We start from the raw sequence: 23,906 nt of genomic DNA, 5'->3' as shown, positions 1-23,906 counted from the left end.
TATGTTGTGCATATATTATGTTGTGTGTAGGTACTTTTCTTGTGAGTTCTATACCTGCTTTGGTGTTATTTGACTCGGGTGTGAGTCGATCCTTCGTGTCCTTAGCTTTTAGTCATCACATCAGCATCCGACATGAGGCGTTGAGTCAAACTCTGAGAGTTTTTATAGCCGATGAGCATGCGGTTCTTGCTACTGATGTGATTCGGGGGTGTCTACTAGAGATCTTTGGTGTTGAGTTTCTGATAGACCTTGTACCGATCACGATGGGTGATGTTTGTGTCATAATGGGCATGGACTGTCTGAGTCGATTTGGAGCTATGATCGAAAGTTAGTGGCTATACGAGGCCCTAGTATGGGAGTGCTTACAGTTTATGGCGAGGGTACTAGATCTGGATCAGCTTTTCGTTCTGCAGCTAGAGCAAGACAGAGTCTACAACAGGGTTGTATCAGATTTTTGGCGTATGTGATGGATACACGGGTTGCCATAGAGAGGCCGACTTCTACCGCTGAGGTTCCGATAGTGTGCAAGTTTCTGGATGTTTTTCCCAAGGAGTTGTCGGGTGTACCTCCTGAGAGGCGGGTAGAGTTCCGGATTGATTTGGTTCCGGGAGCGACACCTATCGCCAAGGCACCTTATCACCTTGCACCACCAGAGATGCATGAATTATCCACACAGCTCCAGGAGTTGTTGGGGAAGGGTTTTATCAGGCCGAGTAGCTCACCGTTGGGAGTGCCGATCCTTTTTGTCAAGAAAAAAGATGGTTCACACCGGATGTGCATTTATTACCGGGAGTTAAACAAGATGATGGTCAAGAACCGTTATCCACTTCTGAGGATCGATGATTTGTTCGATCAGTTGCAGGGGGTGTCTTGGTTTTCCAAGATTGATTTGATGTCTCGATATCATCAGATGAGAGTCTACGAGGAGGATATTAAGAAGACAGCCTTTAGGACTCGTTATGGGCACTACGAGTTTGTGGTGATGCCTTTCAGGCTCACCAACGCACCCGAAGCGTTCATGGACCTCATGAACCGGGTGTACAGGCCTATGTTGGATCGATCGGTGATCGTGTTTATCGATGATATTTTGGTGTATTCGAGATCCAGAGAGCAGCACGAGGAGCATCTTAGAGAGATTCTTGGGGTATTGATGACAGAGAGGCTTTATGCCAAATTCTCCAAGTGTGATTTCTGTTTACGAAAGGTTCAGTTCCTGGGACATCTTGTAAACTAGAATGGGATATTAGTCGATTCGTACAAGATTGAGGTAGTTATGAGATGGGAGGTTCCATGATCCCCTACCAAGATCACGAGTTTTCTGGGTTTTGTCGACTACTATCGGTGATTTATTAGAGATTTCTCCAAGATCGCCATTCCTCTCACTAGATTGACCTAGAAGGGTGTTACCTTTACTTGGGGTCCCGAGCAGCAGGCCTCATTTGAGACTCTTAGCCAGAGATTGTATGAATCCCTGATGTTAGCCCTTCCTGAAGGAGTGGATAGGCGTGGTGTTGAGGCAGAGGGCGCACGTGATAGCATACGCATCGAGGCAGTTGAAGCCTCATGAGACGAGGTATCCCACCGATGATCTAGATTTGGGGGTGGTGGTGTTCGCTCTCAAGTTCTGGAATCACTATCTGTATGGAGTCCGGTGTACCAGATACATGGACCACAAGAGCCAGAAGTACCTCATAAATCAGCCTAACCTGAATATGAGGCAGAAGAAGTGGTTAGACGTAGTGAAGGACTATGACTGCGTGATCTTATATCATCCGGGCAAGGCTAATGTGATAGCCGACGCCCTGAGCCATAGAACAACGAGTGTTCCGATCTGAGATGTGTGTATGAGGATGACGGTGATGAATCCGGTCTTAGATACTATTCGAGAGACCCAGGTGGAGGCCGTGAGACCAGAGAACCGCAAAATGGAGCGGGTGATTGGGTAGGTGTCTGAGTTTGATACAGATAGTCGTAGGCTTATGAATTAGTGAGGGCGGATTTAGCTTGACGTATATTTATAGAGGAGGCGCATAGATTGAGATTCTCAATCCATCCGGGGGCCACTAGTATGTATTTGGACTTGAATAAAGATTATTGGTGGCCCTGTATGAAGAGGGATGTAGCATGGGTAGTTGAGAGGTGCTTAACCTGTCGCCGGGTTAAGGCGGAGCACCGGTGCTCATATGGTCCGTTATAGCCTTTAGAGATTCCCCAGTGGAAGTGGGAACAGATCACGATGGATTTTATCACCAAGCTACCGAGGGTCGTGCGTGGGGTTGACGCGATATGGGTGATTGTGGACCGGATGACGAAGACTGCTCACTTCCTCGCTATCAGTGAGATCTCTTCTGCCGATAGACTAGCCGATATTTATATGAGAGAGGTGGTAGCACAGCATGGAGTGCCGGCCTCGATAGTGTCAGATCGAGACGTGCATTTTACTTCCAACACCTGGAAGAAGTTTCATGAGGAGTTGGGTACCCGTTTGCATTTTAGTATCGCATACCACCTGCAGACAGATGTACAGAGCGAGTGAACAAATCAGACGCTTGAGGACATGTTGCGTGCTTGTGTTATGGACTTCAGAGGAAGTTGGGACACTTATTTCCCCTTGGCTGAGTTTTCTTACAACAACAGCCACCATTCGAGTATCGGTATGCCTACATTTGAGATTTTATATGAAAGGTGGTGTCGGGCTCCCATCTGTTGGAGAGAGGTAGGACAGAGAGTGATGGGTGGCACTGAGATAGTGCTCAAGACGACCGAGCAGATTCAGTAGGTCAGGCAGAGGCTACTGATAGCCCAGATTCGCCAGAAGAGTTATGCAGACAGGCGACGATCTGAGCTAGAGTCTCAGGTGGGAGATTTTGTCCTCCTGAAGGTATCCCCCCTAGAAAGGAGTGATTCGATTTAGGAAACGGGGCAATTTAGGGCCACGATACATCGGTCCTTTCAGAGTGATCGCCAAAGCGGGTAAGGTAGCATACTGATTGGAGCTACCTGTAGAGTTGAGTCATATTCATAACACCTTCCACGTGTCTCAGTTCAGGAAGTGTGTAGCTGATGAGATGTCACACCCCCAAACCGGAACGGCGAAAACGTTCGGGGGCAGAGGACGTCATGTATAATATCACAACAATGCATAATAATAATCAAAGTACAACATTCACTGTATTTACAAAGTTATAAGTTTTACATCTGTGTTCAAAACATAATGTATATGACATCAAAAACACAAGTTTAAAAGACATGAGTTTATAAATCTCCGTCTCCTCAAAAGCTGTGGTTTTTCTTATCTTACCGTTTTCCTGAGAATACAAGTAGTTTTGAAAAGAAATGTCAACATTTAAATTGGTGTGTTCATAAGCATGTTTGTAATTGAAATCTGTTTTCTTGTTCCTTGATATTGTAAACATGTTTTTCCTAGAAAATCCTATATTTTCTGTTGTAGTATATTGTAAGCAAAATGTGTGAAAGTTATTGTACTCTGAAGGAGCAATATGTATTTTAGTTCTCATAAAACCATAAAAAGTATGTTTTCTCTGTACGGAAATTGTATCATTTCTTGTACTAGTATGCAACTCATGTATTTGTAATTGGCTAGTATAACCAATTGTACTTGTAAAATATTATGTTTATAGTCTTATAAATAAATAAAACTATACACTAATCATTTTGTTCAATACCAAATTGTGAGTTATTATAACCATGTTTGATGACCTAAGATGGCCTGAACACAACGTTTTTAGGTGTCGCAAATCGGTACGACATTTTTCACCATAGGTATGTCGACCTAGCTATTGCAAGTGGCTTTAGTGCGGGATTGTCAGTCCCGTATAGATCTATACACAAGTGTCACGCTCTCCCTCCAGGAGACTCTGGTTATAATTTCAAGACTTGGTTGGTACTTAGTAAAGTATGTGAAGATGGTCTCACAAATGCTATATTGATGATTACACGTCGAATAATGAAAAGTTACTTTGAAATAAATACACTGTAAGTAAGTTTCGTAAACTATATTCAATATAGTTTATATGTTTCTTTTTAGTAAGATACTCTATTTGTTTTTTGTAATGTTCTATGTTTGTTTTCTATTATATAAACCTTGAATTCAATGAATAAGTTCCCTAACCTATACCGATTATAGTTTAAGTGTTTTTTTACCGTAATGAAAACCTTTGTTAACTTTTGTAAAAATCTGTAATACTGTTGTTTTATGTAATCCACTGTTTGTACTCAAATAGTACAAAACAGTTTGAAAACCATTTTATATTTATATAAATATAATATTTATATAATTGTGATTAATTATACATTCGAATAGATAACTTTACCCCAAACCCACAACTAAACAAAGAACAGGAAATGGGGTCAAATTACATATTCTAAATCTTCTGAATCCTAATTATATTATATTATATATATATATATATATATATATATATATATATATATATATATATATAATTTTAATAATGATAACAATTTAAAACATTAAATATATTTTAGATATTAACACAATTTTCATTGTGTTTCACTTGTATTCCCCCTAAAACAGTTAAAAATCATAAAAATGTAGGGGTATGATCTCACATTTTTTGAGTGATTCGATGGAAGGTTTGATTTAGGATGTTATTTCCACTAGTGATGTCCCATAGCAAACCGAGTCCTAATTAGCATTTTATGTAATATATGTAATCAATTAGTTTAATTTAGATCATAGACAAATTGATTGTTTTGTATGTTACAAGTTTGATCTAAATGTTTTTTTGATGAAATCCATAACTTGTCCTTAAGTTATGGAAAAGTGAAAAGTCTTTCTTTTAAAAGTCATTAAAACTTATAGGTTATAAAAAAATGAAGACTCCTTTTCATAAATGGTTCTATGAACTCCATAACTTGTCCTCAAGTTGTGGATTTTCAAGAGTCTTTTCATTTAAACCTATATTAAACTCATAAGTTATGGATTCCAAAGGTTTTGAATAGTTTCAAAAACATTCCCTCAAGTTTTGGAATTTGTATAGTCACTTTAGAATACTTTAATACCAAACCCTAGAATTTTAAAAGTTTAAAATGCAATCCTTGTACTATTATAATATTATAAGGGTATTATTTATATACATATATATATATATATATATATATATATATATATATATATATATATATATGTATATATGTATGTATGTATGTATGTATGTATAAGAGTAAAGTCAGTTTTACCATTAGTTGACCTTATTCACGAATTCGGTCTATAGGGGGGGGGGGGATAAGGATATTGCCTATAAAATGACAGTTTAATGGATGTCCACTCTCACCCACCGCTTCCTTGACTGGTGGAGGGTCGTTAGCCGAATGGGTAGGATAGGACACTAATTCTCCTTTCATTAAAAGTATAATGATAAATATTAAGTAACTAAACACTTATAAATTCCCAAATATTAGTTACTTAGGAAAATGTGAATATGTGCTAACTCATGAAATTACACTTTGCACCTTGTTAAGCCGGTTAGTGGAGCGTGTGTGGTAACCGGCACACTAATCGGGACCGACAGTGCGTGGCAAAAGGTAGCTTGATGTTAATCATATATCAATGGAGCGTGTTGATGGGTTTTAGCCATAAGAACATCCTATGTGCTCATACAAACCCTAATGTTTGGATCTAGGTTTCTCTATTGTACATGCAATTCATCCAAGACTATAAACCCTAGATCTAGCATATGATAATCAATATAACATATAAATTAGGGTTTAGATCATACCTTGATTGTTATGTAGCAATAACAATATCAAATCCTTCTTGTATTGACTTTAGAAAGCTTAGAGTCACAAATGTCACTCCTCTAATGGTTCACAAACACCAAGAGCAAGAGGATGAAGAAGAGAAGAGAAGGAGACACTCAAAAACGTGTAGAAACCCTAAGGATTCAGTTGCCCACGTTTTTGTTGCCCAAGGGGTCCTTAAATAGTGAGGCTATTAGGGTTATCTAACAAGGAAACCCTAATTTGGATGCTTAGGCCCTAAGCAACCCATGCACCCCTTACTTAAAGGCCTTTGGATGATTTCTAATGGCTTTCCCCATAGAATTCGTCCACCCCCTTTAATATGGAGTCCATTACCTCAATATTCAACTATTATACAATTAACAGTTCAAGTCCCTTAAGTTTAATTAATGTCTTTTAGCCACAAACTTAATTCTTATTAATTCTTGACTAATATTAATTAAACAATATGATTTCTCCTTTAGTATATTATTCTCATAATATATTAATAAATCATATTTAATCATTTCTCTCCATAATTCATCCTATCAAGTTGATTTGGTGAAGGCAACCCAAAAGGACCATGCACCATCGGGTCAAGTACATACCAAAATAGTTATGGACTTAGACACTAATCCAACACGTGTGTGGTTAATCAGCATATTGATTAGGCAGTGTAACATTGGGTGTACCAAGTTAATTTTCATGGTTATTCACACCTTGTTTGTCATCATCGGCATCCCAGTCACAAACTTTAAGGGAACAATCGAGATTTAAACATACCATTGAATTGTTTAATGAATCTCAAAGGATCTAGGTTTCAATCCACCTAAGACCTAAAATTGTTTTTCCTTTTTCGTGGTGGAAATTGGTAAATCGTCATTTACCTACCTTCAAATATTTTGCAGTTTGGATTACGGCATCCCTCTTCTAAATTGTAAAATATTGTGTAGGGTCCTAGCCTTAATATTTCATTTGGGTGTTATATTAAGGACTAAAATAAACTAAACTTGAATTTCTCCCATTTGTAAATGTGTAGTTTAGACAACTATGGTCTTCCCAAATCTTTTAAGAACAAGCTTTCTTCTTAAAGATGATTTTCCACAAGACAATCAATGTGAAAGATTAATCCCTTCTTTGTGTTGCAGTGGAAATTCACTTCCTCCACCTCCTCTAATAATTCTCCCTAACCCATAAGTTTTAGGTCACTCAATGCCCTATTGGAAAGAAGGAAAGTCTATATGTGCTAATGTCTTGGAGATGAAGTTACATACTGACAAGCTGGGAGAGTTGGGTGTCGTGTTCCTGTAACGCCCGGGTTTCAGGGCTAAGCATTTTTATCAATGTAATAGTCTAGGTCAACTATTGTAACTCTTTTTGAAGTAATAAATATGAAATATTTGAGTATTATGTGAATTATGTGTGTTTATGTGTTTATTATTTAATTATAAATGTATAATTAATAAAGAATAAATGAGCGTCAAAATTAAAGTGTGAGATAATCCCAATATCTCTACACAAAGTTGTAGAATATGTCTCAAGGTTTCCGTAGATATAAAGAATGCCGAAATCCGAGCTATAACGAAGAAGTTATGACCCGCCGAAGTTTTACGGCAAAACCGGCACGACACCGGGAGACGTAAATAGTGAATTTACGATAGAAGACTTTTTAGCCTTAGCAATCTAAACAAAAGTCTTAGAATATGTTAAACTAAGAACATCGATAAAAAGAACGCCCAAATCTGACTTCGTATGAAGAAGTTATGATTTTTCTAAGATTCGGCTTAACAGTGCACGACCCGAAACTCGAATTTTAGTTCAAGCGGTTTTTGGATTACGCGACCTAAATGAGAGTTGAAGATCTCATTCATAGGAACTCAACGGTAAAAAGACAGACGAAAACGGAGTCCGTATGAAGGAGTTATGAACTCTTCGCGGTCATTTAACAGTCTAAACGCCTCCTACTGTTAAATTTGAGATCGGTTGAGAATTAGCCGACGGAGTCTAAACGAAAGTTGTAGATCTTGATTTTACCTACGCGTGGATATAAAGAACGTCGAAAACGGAGCTCTTATGCGAAAGTTATGATTTTTCTAAGTTTGAGGGCTGACACGCGATAAGGGTGACGTGGCACCACCAGAATTGGACACGTGGCACCACCAGAAGGCCACCACATGGACCAACTCGGCGAGTAGGTCCCCCCTACTCGTCGAGTCCATCAGAATCATCCCCTATAAATAGAGGTGCCGGGTTCCCTCATTTCCTCACCCCTCACCCCTCTTCTTTCTCTCTCTAAACTCTCTCTCTAAGCTCCCTAACCCCCCTAAAAGCCTAGGTAAACCCCCTAGCACCCGAAGGAAGCCCCGAGGCTCCCGGAGTCCCGACAAAAGAGCCTTTTGGCTCGGGAACGCTGCTCCAGCGAAGCCCGGTTTTCGAGAAAAACCCACTGTAAGTGAGCTGTACCTATCCTATCTTTAGTTTAGCTTATGTTTTAATATAGGAATGTTATTAGGTCCTTAAAATAATTATTTGGGCTATTATTATGAGTTATATTAAGTGTTATTAACACTTATATAATAATAATAATAGTCAGACAATTAATTTGTCACGGTTATCATTAGACTAAACCCTAGTGGTATCGATACTAGGTTTTATCGAAGGAATATCATTTTGAGAGTAGCGAAGCGCTGTCCGAGTGCTGAGTCACCACCTAATCAGGTGAGTGCATAGTTACTTTCAACTTACACATAGATATGAAGTATTTTATATAAATTACGTGCTATGTGTGCATATTATCTGAATACTTGCTATCTATGCTAGATGAACGTTGTTATACATGTTTTCAATGATTTAAACTGTATATGTATTTTATATCTACGAAAATGTTGGGGTAAAACATGGGTAGATGTAATAGGTGATGTGTGATAAAATGATGAGAGGCCTCGATGTTGTTGTTGTTGATCCAGTCATCTAGCGGAGTATAGATGACGACCACGGACTCTTCTAGACAGTCCAGTGGAACACTAGTAGGCTCGCAACCTGTAGGTGGTGTGAACGATGTGTTCACCAGTGTACTCCATCCCCCACATGGTTGCCTATTAGGACATTCATTTTTGAGGAATCCCCTTAGCAGTAGTGTCCGTCCCGATGATGATCCTTAGGCTAGGTCCCTTATGATAGGTGTTTAGGGACGTAAAGTGAGGATAACGGGAACGGGTAATCGGGTTATTGTTGATTGATGAAATTAATAAACTTATTTATTGTGGGTTGAAAACCCTATGTGCTCACCAGGCTCCCAAGCCTGACCCAATCAGTTTTATGTATTACAGGTAGTGGCGCATGAGCATAGGTGTGATGTTTTGGACGAGGGATTACGGATATAGGCCTGTAGATATGAAATAATGTAGTAAGGCTTATATTGTACTATTTATACTTTTGATCTGTACGAACATGACATCCCGAGTCTTTTAATGAAATACATTTCTATGGAAATGCTTTTGATAAATCTTTATCATATTATTGTTTTGGGACAAATTCCGCAACCCTTTTATTAAAAGATAACTCTGATTTTGAAATAAAGTATAAACAAAACCGGTCTTTTCTCGCCGTGATTTTGGGGATGTCACAGTTCCCAAGGAAGTTGGTTGGGTTCTTCAATCAATTCTTGAGTCATAGAGTGAGTTCATTAAAGACTACTATGTGACAGATCACGCCATGATGCCTATTGATCTTACCTATTTTCTTGTTTCTACTGAATCAACAATGATTTGACACAATGGAAATTTGATTGGAAGATTTACTCCTCAAACTTCCATGGACATTGGCAATGGCAGCATTGAAAGTCCAAAAAAGCTTTGTCTTCCCAATGGAAAGGGATCAGCCATAGTCAACCTGGTTGACCAAATGGTAAAGAGAAGGGTTAAGTCTGAAATTGTCCCATGTGCCATTCCCAAAGAGTCCATATTTTTCTGTTGCCAAGAGAAGAGGCATTGGTTGCGAAGCTGCCATATTAACCTGAAAGACCGCAAGGATGGTAAAGTCAAAGCTTGACTCTACTTTAGGTAAGTCTATTGTCTAACTATGTTAACCTCCTATTTGAAGATTCTCAATACATGATGTGACTAGGTCACATCTTGATGTTTTATAGAATCGAAGAATAGTGAGGAAGCTTAAGAGTAAGAGCATACTGAGTCTGATTGCGAAGAAATAGATTATGATCACATGATTCGATTATCAGATTCTTGAGCTGCTGCTCAATAGTTATGATAGATTACTTAGGAATAGATAACAACATTTTTCCACTTATCTTTGCATTGTAAGGATAAGTTTTCCGCAATTTTACAAATAAAGAAATTTTTTGAAATCTACCTTATTTTAAAATTTCCTTATAATGGCATTCGTGAAAAATTGTTGCTTGTAGATTTCCATTGATAGCAATGTTGGAAATATGAATTTGATTCTTGCGTTTGTGGTAGTGTCAAAATTTAGCAAATAAGGAAAGATTTTCATCGCCCAAGTTTCAGTTGGATAGAAACTTGGAATCATGCAATTTGTATTGTATGATGAATGGGAATTTTCATCTTTGAGAAATTAAGACTAATTCCTTGTTCACATGTATATGTGAGTCAAGTGAAAAACTGGGGATTGGGTACACTGGGTGTGCGCTGGTCAAGATCCACCACAAGGATTGATAAAACTATTCATCATGATTTACTAAAGTTTAGTAAACATGGTTATGCTTACAACATTAAGTATAATTCTGAAACATTGGAAAGGATTCAATGTATGGCAGAGCGAATGAAAAGAATCAAATTAGTCAGAAAGATAAAAGTTTCTCCAATCTGGAGAGATGGGAGAGTACTTTAGTATCGTTTTTATGACCATCTTAATGATTATGAAAAAAAACCATGTCACAATTGATCCTCAAAGGATATCTTAGTGCATTTGTATGGATAAGAAGAGAAATCATGAGTTGTAGAAATGGTTAAATCAAGAAGATGAGTCACACTTCATTTCTAAAACAAGTCTTAGAGTGATACTCCAAGATTGTGACTTGAGTGACATTAAATTAAGAAGGTTTATAACACTCATCAAATGTAGAGTAATACGTTTCTTACTCTTTCACATTTGAAATTGATAAGTTATGCTGTTTTGGTTAAAATAAAGACCAACTAAGACCAAATTATGTGAATTGTTTTTCTTGATAAGAATCTGCACTAACTCTTGAATGTTTGTTTTGTCAAGGAATGGTTCTTGGCAAGAGAGTCTTATATGTCAAGAGGTCAGTGGGAGTCTTAAAGATCTTTACAAGTATCAAGAGCTAATCAAGAATAAACCTATTTTTTTATCACTAGCACACGACTTGAGGTTTGTAACCTATCGTGTTGACATATTCTCGTTTCTGTGCCCATTCCAATAAGTTGACCGTGCATATGAGTTTTATGAGTTCTTAGTTGTTTGTATATCAACCTAAGAAGCAATGGTAGACCCTTGTGCTACTAGGTGGCAAGAAATTCATATTAAAACATGTTCAGTCCATAAGAGTTTGGATTTGTCACTAATATTGTCTTTTGATTATGGTTTGACAAATTCACATGGATAGAAACAAATACACCATAAAATCTAAGTGTCATAAGGTTTCTCTCTAATTCATGAAAATGATGGTGAGGAAACGCTTTCACTAAGTAGATTTTAAGATAGAAATTGTGATATATGCATTCTCAAATTCGAATATGAGTACGGCATCCCTCTTCATAATTTGAATTGTGAGAAATGGCAAAAAAAGGTCTAAACATTTCAGACTTATGGCTATAAGTTCTAAAATTGTTTAGACACACATGGAAGCTATCTAAGGAAATGTGTATGATTTTGAGAATCCCAGGTAAAGTCTTATCAAAGCATCTCATGTCATAAATCTAAATTTTAGTAATGAAAGTCAATAAGTATTGACTTCTAGAAGTCCAACTGTTTTCTGAATACATGTCAAAGCTAGTGGGAGTATAAGTATTATGCTGGTAAGTTAATAGTTATTATGCTAGTGTGAGAATAATTATTATTGGTGCAAGTTAGCAATGTTAATTATAGAAAACAAAAGTTTCAATTCGTAAAGTTGTAGGGTTTGAAAATGTTGTTTGGCTATAATTAAGGGAGAGGAAATTACACTTCATTCAAAAATCTGAAAGCTTAGATTGAGATTTTAATCAATTTAGTCAAGTATATATATATATATATATATATATATATATATATATATATATGAATGTTATGATGGAATGGTTCAACATAAGGAAATTCTATATATGGAAATGTAATTTGCGTTCTCAAAATTTGGTTATGATTACGACATCCCTCTTTATAATCTAAATGTTGAGAACATGGAAAATAGAAATATTATAGAAAAAGAATGATTAAGTATCATGTCTTTATGTTAGACATTATGAATTGTATCCCATATGCTTCAGGTATAGGATCGATTGCATATGCTATAATATTCTCGTGTTCTAAATTTTCCATATTCTTAGGGAATTAAAAGAGAAAAAGGGATAGAACCGGATATGACTAAAGTGGTTAAACAACTGTTATGGACAATCTAAGGTTCACCAAAGATTGGTCGCTTAAAGGACAGTTAGGAGTATAGTAATGGATGAACCATATTGACATATTCTGAAGAGAAGCAACTCTTGTTCAGAAGTGATAGTCAAAATGGGAATATGGAATGTTTCCATATTGGGAGTTGACGAATAGATGAAAAAATTAGAAACTTTCATGCAAGAAGGATGTTCAAAGGAATGTACTTTGAATTTGAGACTTCATTTCCATGAAATTTTCTTGTAACAATCTCCAAAATGAGTATTTTGTAATATCATTGGTCAAGTCTCTGTGACTTTTGGCACCTAGACATTACAAAAGAATCATTGCATGATAAGTCTAGAATCTGACACTTTCTAGCAGTGACAAGAATTTGGAATTCTTACAGTGGCAATAAGGATTTGGAATTGTGAAATGAGCATCATTGAATGTTTTCAATTAATCTATTTCACAAAGTAAGGAAGATAGACACACATAGTGTGCATGCTTAGTGCATGGCATAACTATAGTTTAGACATACATAGTGTGCATTCTTGGAGCATGGCATAACTATTGTTTTAATTATAAATATTAAGTTGATTATTCGAAACATTATACAATGAATGATGAGAAATCAATATGGCTCAAAAGTTTTGGGGCAATATAAGATTAGTATTATTCTTGTATTTCACTTTACATGTTTTGACTTCCCGAATAACTAGGTTATTCAAACCATCCACCGTCAATCATACTTTGGTAGTAGGTATTGAGGCAAGAATGTCATGAATGGGTCTGTAGTTTGTCTAGGACAAAGTGGCTACAATGTTCATGAGTGCTCCTGGAATAAGATTCGAGTATTGGATTCAACCCACGCTCATTTGAATCACTTCATGGATTTTAGCATGAGTGATCATGAGACGATAATATCTTATATTCTTCAAACGAAGACGTGTGAGTTGTAGTTGCGAGTCGGTTGCACATTGACATATGTAAACACACTGGTAACTTGGTTGTTATAAAACATATCGTTGTGTGTAATTTGATGAGTAAGTACAAGCGAACATTTGGGTTGAATTTTATCATGTCTCATTCCATATGATATCTAGAATGGAGGAATATATGATCCCTTATCTGATGGATGCGTCATTGACTAGATCAAAGTTTGACAGTGGCTTTTAAGAGCTATGATTGCTAGTTGGGTTGGAGTCATGCTTGCAATAATAGTTATTAGACTTATCCAAACAGGAGACTGTTGGATTAGGTGTCTAAGCCCATAACTATTACTTATATGTACTTGACCCGAGAGTAGCATGGTCCATTTGGGTTGCATGGCATCGGAACAATTTGGATAGACTTCTGTGAGAAGAGGATATTTATGATTTATTAATATATTATAAGTTCTAATATATTAACATGAAGTCATATTATTTAATTAGTATTGATCAAGAATTATTTTGGAATTAATTTTGTGATCAAAAGAGACTAATTAAATAAATGGGGATTGATTTTGTAAATCATTCATTCTTATGTAGTGGGCTTATGATCCATAGTTCTTCATGTTGGGCTGAATCCATGTGGTGACCCATGGATACTCCATCGAGGTTAAAACCCATCGATCATGAGGAATATGGAAAGTCATGAGTTACATGGTGTAACCCCAATGTGCACACTATATAAGAAGCCTCATAGATCATGAAATTGGACTAGGGAGTGACTAGTGATAGACACATGAGGGCTAGACGATTTGGAGTATGTATAATCTTCTCTCAAGTTATTCCAATTGTTGGTAGTATTTTGTGAACCATTTGAGGTGAAACACTTGGGTCACTAAGCTCTTTAAGGTCCAAGGAATCAAGCTACAACAAAAGGTATGTCATTCAACTATATTTCATATTGTATATACTCCATAATATGCTAGTTAGGATGATACCTTGGAAAAATTGATATTTGCATGTATATTAGAGAAAACATAGATCCAAGGTATATAAGGTTGCATGTACACCATAAGAGTGTTAGAATGCTTAAAACCCAACACACATGTCAATGAGATTTGTCATGAATTTCATGTGATTATGAAATCATTGACATACCATGCTAATGGGAGACGCATGAAGTATAAAATAGAAAAGAAAAGAGCTATAAAGGATGTTGAATGGACTTTTGGATCCTTCAAGAGGTGTTTGAACATACTAGAATTTGCGCCACATCCACAAGAGGTGCGAAAACTTCAACTATTATGTATATGTGTATCATACCACATAATATGACTACTAAGGATGAGAAAAAAACGATATGTATGTATGAGAGAACGAAAGTGTTCCCTCAAGTGTTCCAATAGATATCAATACCCTACAGTACATGACAAGAAGAATGAAGATACATAACAATGATGACATTTAAAGGTTCGTAATGATTTGGCAGAACATATCTTTCAAATTAATCATATTGATATCAATCTGACGCCATCAAATGATTATGAAGTTTTATAGATTGAAGGACTTTATTCATTATTATTATTATTATTATTTTTTAATTTCAATCTTATGTTTTTTTTTTTATAATTTTAATTTTATGTTTTCTTCAATTTTAATGTTATTTATTTAATAATTTTAGTTTTATGCATTTTATAATTTCATTCTTATTTTTTTCTATCATTCTCTTGATATTGTAAGAAAAGTGTATAGCAGAAAAGGAACAACGGTTTAGAAATGATAATAAATAATCAAACAAATAGTAGTGAGGTATATTAGCTTTCCAAAAGGTTAAAAAAAAATAATGTACAAGTTTATTTGATATAAGGCTTTATTATTGAAAGAAGGCTTTACTAATGAAAGAACTCTATCAATAAGATGTTAGAATAACATTTAATGGATATGAAATTGATTTAAGGGATAGTGACTTAAAATGGTAACATATTTTTTTGATTTGGACACATTTGGTCATTAAGTTTTTTTCGTCCACATTTACCCCTTCAGTAACATCCAGGCTCCCAGGTATATTATCCTTTTATTTATTTATTTTTAGACCACGTACGTCTAAAAACCAACTCGACGAGTGAGAGAGCCGACTCGTTGAGTAGGCGATGCGAGATGAAACCCTAAATCCTCGGGTTTGGGGCCTATTTAAGGAAACTTATGTCCTCATTTCCACCTCACCAGCTGCCCAAATCCCTTGTGCGAAACCTTAATCGGCCATTAGGCTAAGAGAGAGTGTGTGAGCTAATATTGAGTGTTTTGGTGGATCTTCTACAAGGAAAGGAGTGAGATAAAAGCATGGAACGAGGAGAGGTTGTGGGATCTAGCATTCTTTCACTTGGAGCTTCTGTGGAGGGTAAAAAGAATACACCTTTCTCATCTTATTACTTGGATCTCTTGAGTATGGAAGTTGGGGCTTTTACCACCTTTTGTTGGGATAATGAGTACATGTAGTCTATTAGGAGGTCTAGACTTCAGATATGGACCTTGTGAGGTCCAGAGAGTCCAAAGGTTCCATCTTTATTCAGCCATATAAGAGTTATTGTGCTTAAACACCCTTGTTCGAGTTGTATTGGCATTTTGGAGCAAACTATGCCATACATGAACGTAAAGATCGAAAATTGACATGACAATCAAGCCTTGGGAGCCTATATTTAGGATCTAGAGTACTAGATCTACCTTAAAACTTCTAAATGAGAAATTGGCTTAAGTGACTCGCCGAGCCAATGAGCTGACTCGACGAGTCGGCTAGGGTTTTCACTGATGAGTCTGGACATGGTTAACTTGGTGAGTTGACGAGATAACTCGACGAGTCAAATTGGATATTCACGATATTTCAGAAGAAACAAGGGGTCTTGACGAGTCACATAGATGCACTCGGCGAGTCAGGTCAACATGGACTGTTGACTTAAGTGTTGACTTATGTTGACTTTAGGGTTTGGTCAAGATAGGGATTATAGGGACAATGGAGGGGTAAAATGGTCTTTTACCCATTCCAAGAGTTAGAGAGAGAGAGAGAGAGAATAACCCTTGGTGTATTTAGAGTTGTGAATAGAGTGTTAATTAGAGTTAATTATCCTATGTTTTAGGCGGAGGCTAGTTCGAGATTCGTGTACGAGGTTATTATGTGCTTGCTTACGAGGTGAGTCTTCTCACTATACTTTACCTAGAGTGATAATCTTTGTGTGACCATTGGGTCTTAGGTGCTTACTTGAGTTATGTGATATTATGCATTTTTTGTGTGATATATATGCTATATTCCGCGTTTACTGACATAGGACCGGAGGGTCCAAACTGAGTTGTGGGACCGGTGGGTTTCCACCGAGACAGGAACGGAGCGTCCAAACCTAGCTGTGAGACCGGAGGGTGCTCACTGAGACACATGACCAGAGGGTCCACACCGAGATGCATGAGACCAAAGGATCCATGCCGAGTGATAGCCATGAGAGGCTTATTATTTGTGTATGTGGTATTTTGGGGAACTCACTAAGCTTCATGCAAATCATGTTGTATGATATGTGTTTCAGGTACTTCTCAGGCCGTAGGAAGGCGCCAACATTATTGTACACACTTGTTCGTGATGATTTTGGGATTTTACTTTTGTTTGTGGATTTATGTTGACATTTGAGACACTTATGGTTTTTATGAAATATAATACATGAGTTTTATGTGTTTTAAAAATGAAAAAATTTGGTTTGAAAATTTACGGTGTTACCCCTTCAACTTGTTAAATTGTACACATTTAGTCCTTATGACCGGTTACTTTAGGTTGGCAGGGAAAATGACTTAATAGGGTAATATATTTTTCATCTTGTACACATTTAGTCCTTAATATTTTTGTACACATTTAGTCCTTTATATTTTTTGTTTCAAAATAAGTTATTTTTGTTTTTATACTCATTCAGTACTTATGAATGATTTTTTTAGGTTTTTCTCAAGACATTTTTCGTGTGACAATCATTGATGATGTGTTTGGGGGTGTTGATGCTTATGTGCATCGCGATCTCGACTGCTTGGTTGCATAGGTCTTATGGATTGGTTTAGGTCTTTTGTTATGAACGATGTAACTTTTCCATACGATATCATATTTTAACGATCTTTATATCTATGGGTTCGTTTTTTGAGTCTACCATAACTTTCGTTAAAATTACTCCCGTTAAAATGTAATATATTTTTACTTACGATTTTATAAAAAAAACATTCATACGTATATTCATAAAAAATATATAGATATAAAGATCGTAAGTAAAAATATATTATTTTTTACTTGGAGTAATCTAAACGAAAGTTGTAATAGACTAAAGTACCAACACATGGATATACAAATCAACAAACCTGAGATCGTATGAAGAAATTATGACGTTTAGAACACATGACATAAGCAACCAAGTAGTCGAGATCGCGATGAACATAAATATCAAAAGTCCCAAAACATCTGATTAATGATTGTCCCTCGTAAGATGTCGTGAGAAAAAAACTAAAAAAAATCATTCATAAATACTGAATGAGTACAAAAACAAAAATGACTTATTTTGCAACAAAAAATTATTAAGGACTACACATGTACAAAAATATTAATGATTAAATATGTATAAAATGATAAATATATTACCATATTAAATCATTTTTACCAGCTAACATGGAGTAGCCGGTCATAAAAATTAAATGTGTACAGTTTAACACGTTGAATGGGTAAATATGGACGGAAAAAAAAACTCAATGACTAAGGTGCTGTTTGTTTTTCTGAAGCAAAAATTTAAAAAGTCTGCGGACCACCTCTGCAAACCTCTGCAGCAGAAGAAATGGACCAAACGACTGCAGACTGTAATAAGAAGCGTGTTTGTTTTTGTTAACATCTGCAGACATTAAAAAAATAAAATAAACTAATTTAATAAACCGAAAATGGTTTTTAAACACAAAAAAATTAATAATTGTAGTCTTAAAACATTGAAATAAATTTCATACAACCAAATTAGTCTTGCAATAACATTTTGCAATAAAGTTCATACAACCAAACTTTAATAATTCTCATACGATATTTTGCATCAATTGCTCGGAAATTTCATCCCGTAACTGGGTTATATATTCACGGTCCGTTGCAGTACTATGTGTTGGAATCTCATCTTCATCATTATCAACGACTGCATAATTATTCCGAACCGATACATTTGGTTCATCATATCGTGCAAAATAATCATCACGTAGTCCCTCTCTTCTTTTAAAATTATGAAGCGCAAAACATGCAAGGGTAATGTTTCGTTGTGTAACCAACGAGAATGGTGTCATCCTCTTCAATATAGGGAATCGTGCTTTCAAGGCACCAAAAGCACACTCAGTGACGTTTCGAAGTTTTGCTTGTGAATGGTTAAAATTTTCTTTATTCGTCAATGCACGTCTTCGACGGAAATCTCCAAGCCAATACCCCACATTAGGGTACGGTGCCATAAAACCGCGAATGTTTGCATAGGCAACATCACAAAGATAATATTTATCTGTAAAAAGGAAATAAATAAATAAATAAATAAAAATCATTTCTTTTTTCAAACTAAGATAAAACTATTTAAATAACCATAAACTTACCTGATTGTGGTAACGGGAATGGTGAACGTGGATTTGCTAATGCTTCTGATAATATTCTAGAATCGTGTGCTATCCCTTCCCAACCGGCCACAACAAACGTAAACATCGTGTTGAAGTCACATATTGCCAATACGTTTAGGTAACAATCGCCTTTTCCCCTACTTCCATATAAATCTCGTTTGTTTTCAGGGACAACAGCATGTATCAAAGTGCCATCAAGTGCACTAACTGCTCCTTTGAACACCCGCCGTAGCCTCCTATTATGTCCCAAAATGTTTGGATTCGGATTAAAAGAAGTTGGTACTATAATGTCATGTGCGAAAAGCAACATTTTGTCCAACACTTCATCAAAAAATTTATGAATTGTTTGCGTTGAGTGTTGAAATCTCCGCTTGATAATCACATAACGCTGGTTATGATCGATCATCATAAAAAACATAGCCATCTTCTCCTCAACCTATACATGTTTGCTATCCTTTGACGCGTAGTTTACTCTAAAATGAGTACATAGTCGGACAAATGATTCACGGGACATGCGTAGCACTTCAACACATTGTAGAGGATTACGGTGAAGTAACTCTAACGTAAATTCATGTCCCGTCATTTCCGAATCTTGTCCCGCACTCGTTTGACACCCCTTTTCCAAAAGTAGCGGACATACAAGTACATTAGAATTATGAGTAGTATTTTTTTTGTCGTGGTCCATTAGGAACCTATTAATCAACAAAAGTACCAAATAACATAAAATAAAACTCAAGAACCGACTAACGTAACATAATAACATAACATAAGATTCAAGTACCAAATAACATAAAATAAAATAAAACTCAAGTACCGAATAACATAAATCTCAAGTAACAAATAACATAAAATTCAAGTACCAAATACTACGAATAAGATTCAAGTAGCAAATAACCAAAAGACATAACCACATAGTTGTAACACATACTCTGAAAACCTAAACAACTTAAACATATAAACTTAATGAACAATCTTTCCATCCTTTAAAACTCCTAAACTTGTAGCTGTCATCTCGATCCATCCTCTTAATATTTGTGGATCATTGGGCAAATTTACCCACAACTCCCTTATATTCATTGTCCCTCCAAACATATGATACGCAGAAAATCGTAGAGGGTCTACTGGGCCTAATTCAAGCAACTCAAGTTTCTCTAAACATTGGGGAATTGTTGGACCTTGAGTCAAATGGCGTAGAGCTTTTTGCATCTCCAGTGCTAAATCATCAGCAATAATGTAACATCCTAGGTTCGAAAGCAAGAAGTTGAAGGGTGCTAGGTGAAAATAAAGAAGGGACTCGGCAAGTAGGCCTCTGGACTTGTCGAGTCAAAGCGGGTGCCAGGCACGTGGTTATGTGGTCTGACTCGCCGAGTCGGCGGCTGGACTCGACGAGTTAGTGCTAGACGAGGAAAAACCCTAATCTTCGGGGCTGCACCCTATTTAAAGGACTTAATTTCCTCCCCACAGCTCCCTTAGCCCCCTGTGAGATCCAGAAGCCCTATAATCGTGAGTGAAAGCCATTGGAAGCAAATTGGAGCATTGTTAAGTGTTTTGTGAAGAGATCTTGAAGATCAAGAAGCTTAGGTCAAGGAGATTTGTGGAGATTCGATTTACTTTCCAGTAGGAGGTTGTTTTAGAGGTAATGAATCGTTATCCTTGGCTTTCTCCTTTTTAGATCCATTTTCATGGAAGTTTAGGGTTTGTTTGGAGATGATATGTTAAGATCTTGGTGCGTAAGTTAGATCTGGAGTTGAAACTCCAGATCTGAGCTCTATTTGGATCAAAAATGCAGAAAGCCCTTTTGGTTGCTATGCAAAAGTCATTCCCCATGAGTTAAGTTCCTTTCTAGCTTGGTTTTTGGTATTATGGGACAAGAAGCACGTAAAGGTAGCAACTTTATGCTGCTAATGGACTATGGAAACCCAGATCTATTGTTTGGAGCAAAGGAGTAGCTCTGTGACTCGAGATTATGGGAATACACGAATGGACTCGGCGAGTCTGGGAGATGACTCGGTGAGTCGGGCTAAGGATCAGACTTTGAGTCGCGTAGTAACTTGGCGAGTCGCATGGGTGACTCGGTGAGGAGTATGATGATGAGCTTGGACTCGGCGAGTTGGAAGAACAACTCGGTGAGTCTGTTGAAGATTGCCTTGGACTTGGCGAGTCAGGTCGTAGAACCCCAACCTCTTTTGGTTAAATCCTTGGATTAAGTGAGTCGGTTGGCGACTCAATGAGCCGGACAGGATGGGACTCAGAGGTCGTTGGACTCGACGAGTCTTGGGGCGACTCGGTGAGTTAGGTTGCGTTATGAGAGTTTTCTGGGTATGGGAACTCGACGAGTCGTCAGGGTGACTCGGAGAGTAGAGTCACCCAGGAAGGTTGACTTTGACTGAGGACTTTGACTTTGACCAAGAGTTGACCAGTTTGACTTCCAAGGGTACTTTGGTAATATTGGTATTTATGGAATTGGTTCTTTGGTAGTGTTCAGTGGAGGTGATCGTGTTGGAGATCGGAGCAGCTTAGTCTTATCTTTTTAGTCAGCAATTGCAGGTGAGTTATCCTCACTATATCAATAGGGTCTAAGGCACCAAGGCTATCCCTTTTAGTTGTTATCTTGTTTACAGTATGCTACATGTGGTTATGTTCTGTTAGATGGGTATCAAAATAGACAGTATGTTGTTATGCTCATGTGATCCGTTAGGATTGGTATGTTAGTGACTTGGTTAGGTCGATGCCTTGGTCATGATAGATTGCTATGATCGATGATCTGTGAGATAGTTATATCTGATATTTGTACTTGAACTATTGATGTGCTTATTGATCTGTTAGGTCGGCATCCTGGTAATAGGGACAATATTATGTTAGTAACCTGGTTTAGGTCGGTATCCTGGTATATAGGATGATGCTATGTTAGTGACCGGTTCGGTCGATATCCTGGTAAGGATGATGCTATGCTTTATGATCTGCTAGATCGATTTGTTTGTCTATGGACTGTTATGTGATTTCCTGTTATATGTACACATGGTTATTTGCTTGATGTTGGGTTGAGGAGGTCCTGCTTTGTGCTGAAGGCCAACATACCCTACAAGCGGTCCGGATAGATTGTAGGCTATATGGCGGACCAGTCATACCGAAGGCTCAGATAGATCCAGATAGACTGAAGGCTCGGTGCGGGCGGTCCAGTCATACTGTAGACTCAGGGAGTGGACCAGGTGAACAGAAGGCATGTTGAGGGCGGACCCATCACGCTGCAGACTTGAGAGGCATGGTTGTTCTGTATTGTGATACAATATGTTATGATTATGGTTGTATGTGATTGGTATTTTGGGGGTAACTCACTAAGCTTTCGGGCTTACAGTTTAGTGTATTGTTTCAGGTACTTCAGGAGATTGTGGCAAGGCGAAGGCGTGATTGTACCGCTCCTCATGTTTTATGATTCATGTGATATGATTCTGGGGGATACTCTGATGTTTAAACTATTTTGAAAATAAGATGTATTAACTTAATGGTTTTTGAATGAAATAAAATGCTTTAAATTGGCTCAAATTTTTGGTCGTTACAAGTAATAGAAGCTTTAGAGGAGGCACAATAAGGTGGATTGGGTGAGACACTAGGAGGTCGAGGTCTAGGAGTTGAGGGTTTAGCCCTTTTATTAGAGTTACTAGAAGGTGAAGTAGCAGAAGGTGAATCAGCAGAGGGTGAAGCAACAAAAGGTGATAGTTGAGTAAAATGCTCACTGGTATGATTGGAAAAGTAATAATTCTCATATATGTTAATGGAAGGGGCGTCCATAAGCTTTAGTGGTACGTCATGAAAATAAGATGATCCATGTTCCGATGGTGTTTGGGATGTGGCATAAATAAGATTACTAGAGGCACAGTTTCCATCAAAAAGTTCTGCACAAAGCTCTGGAAACAATAATGGGACGGTTTTCAAAGAAGCGGCTTTCGGATGTCCCTAAACCCAATCAATGTAACAAAAGTAATATAAGAATAAATGGAAACTATATAAACAAAATACATCTAAAATATTTGTGTATGTGTGTGTATATATATATATATATATATATATACCTTTTTAAAGCCCTTCCACTCCTCATTTGTTAAGTTAAAAGTATTTGTTTGTGGATTGTAAAGGTTGCTTGTTTTGTTTTTCAAGTATAAACATCCTGTGTATTTGGCTTTAAGGTTGTTATAGGCATTTTTCAATTGTCTTTGATTCAACTCCACACCATACTTTTCCTTAATGGTTGTTCCTAACTTGTTCCATGGTTGTTTGTGCAAACTCAAACCTTTTCTACCCACAGTTTGTACTTCTTCAATACAAGTATTCAACAAAAATTTTGTTTTCTCATTGGTCCATGTATGTTTTATCTCCCATTGCTAATAACAAAAAAAATATGGAATACATACTTTAGCAACAAAGATTAATGATATTTCAACATAATAATAACTTAAATTGATGACATTCAATAACAATGTATCATGAATAAAAAAACATGTAAGCAAAGATTTTAGCATATTCATCAATTGTTTTAGCATATTCAGCAAACATTTAAGCAAAATTTATGATATTTCAACATATATTTGTGACCATTCAACAATAAACTATCACTATTATAGTTGAAAAACAAACAATTCAGCAAAGATTTTAGCATATTCAACAAATAATTAAACAAAATTTATGATATTTCACCACATAACAGGTGACCTTACAGCAACAATGACAATTCAGCAATAAACTTGCATAAAAAAACAAAATCAACAACAATTTCTAATTCAACAACATCATCTTCAACAAAGAAAAAAAACATGAAAACAATTTTTGATTCAACAACATATGCAAACAAAAAGGAAATCAACACCAATTTATGATTAAAAACGAATCCAATTGCCAATTTCAGGTGGAAATGATTAAAAACAGAAAGAAAAAAAAAACATACATGTGAGGAATTTGGTGGACTGGAGGAAGAAGGAAGAAGGAGCTGAAATTTATGGATGATTC

General features: G+C 36.7%; 1 protein-coding gene across 1 annotated transcript; it reads right to left on the bottom strand.

Moving 5' to 3' along the window:
- Nucleotides 1–18,332: 18,332 nt before the first annotated feature.
- On the bottom strand, nt 18,333–19,215 carry LOC145009915 (uncharacterized). The gene is made up of 2 exons (XM_078968533.1): nt 18,885–19,215; nt 18,333–18,796 (listed from the first exon to the last, which is right to left on the bottom strand). Exons 1-2 carry the CDS (start codon nt 19,213–19,215, stop codon nt 18,333–18,335), a joined length of 795 nt encoding a protein of 264 aa, XP_078824659.1.
- Between the last annotated feature and the right edge of the window lie 4,691 nt (nt 19,216–23,906).

The sequence above is a fragment of the Lactuca saligna genome, chromosome 8 (genome assembly GCF_052625555.1).
Source record: "Lactuca saligna cultivar CGN05327 chromosome 8, ASM5262555v1, whole genome shotgun sequence".
Taxonomy (NCBI): Eukaryota; Viridiplantae; Streptophyta; class Magnoliopsida; order Asterales; family Asteraceae; genus Lactuca; species Lactuca saligna.
The sequence above is the reverse complement of the archived record's forward strand: the minus strand, read 5'-3'. Positions and strand labels throughout refer to the sequence as shown.

Excerpts from the sequence above, each read along its gene's own strand:
- LOC145009915 (XM_078968533.1), bottom strand. The coding sequence starts at position 19,215 with ATGTTGCTTTTCGCACATGACATTATAGTACCAACTTCTTTTAATCCG. Across the intron at positions 18,797-18,884 it reads ATTCCCGTTACCACAATCAG|ATAAATATTATCTTTGTGAT; the intron begins GTAAGTTTATGG and ends TCCTTTTTACAG.